The sequence below is a fragment of the Fulmarus glacialis genome, unplaced genomic scaffold (assembly GCF_000690835.1).
Source record: "Fulmarus glacialis isolate BGI_N327 unplaced genomic scaffold, ASM69083v1 scaffold21703, whole genome shotgun sequence".
In the NCBI taxonomy this organism is placed as follows: Eukaryota; Metazoa; Chordata; class Aves; order Procellariiformes; family Procellariidae; genus Fulmarus; species Fulmarus glacialis.
In genome coordinates, this window is record NW_009203847.1 from 1 (window position 1) to 242 (window position 242).

Genomic DNA, 242 nt, shown 5'->3' on the forward strand with positions numbered 1-242 from the left:
CGCGGAGACCCCGGCCGAGCGGCCATGCCTCCCGCCGGCAGCCGGTGGCCGGTCTGCTTGCTGGTGATCGCCTGCGCGATGCCCAGACCGTCCCTGAGTCGAGAGTGCTCCGCGGAGAAAAGGGAAGATGCCATCATCGATATAAACTTATCTCTGCCCAGAGGCATCAGGGGCGCAGAGCCAGTGTACGCCCCAAGCCCAGAGGCTTTCCTTCGCCCCCGCTGCTCGGGGGGAAAACTGGC

The 242-nt window shown here is 66.1% G+C and overlaps 1 protein-coding gene across 1 annotated transcript in view; it reads left to right on the plus strand.

Moving 5' to 3' along the window:
* The first annotated feature begins 24 nt into the window (after positions 1–24).
* MANSC1 (MANSC domain containing 1) overlaps positions 25–242 on the plus strand; it is a 6,633-nt gene continuing 6,415 nt past the window's right edge. Inside the window, exon 1 of the mRNA XM_009574787.1 lies at positions 25–238. Coding sequence (XP_009573082.1) covers positions 25–238 — 214 coding nt within the window. The remainder of the gene's footprint in view (positions 239–242) is intronic.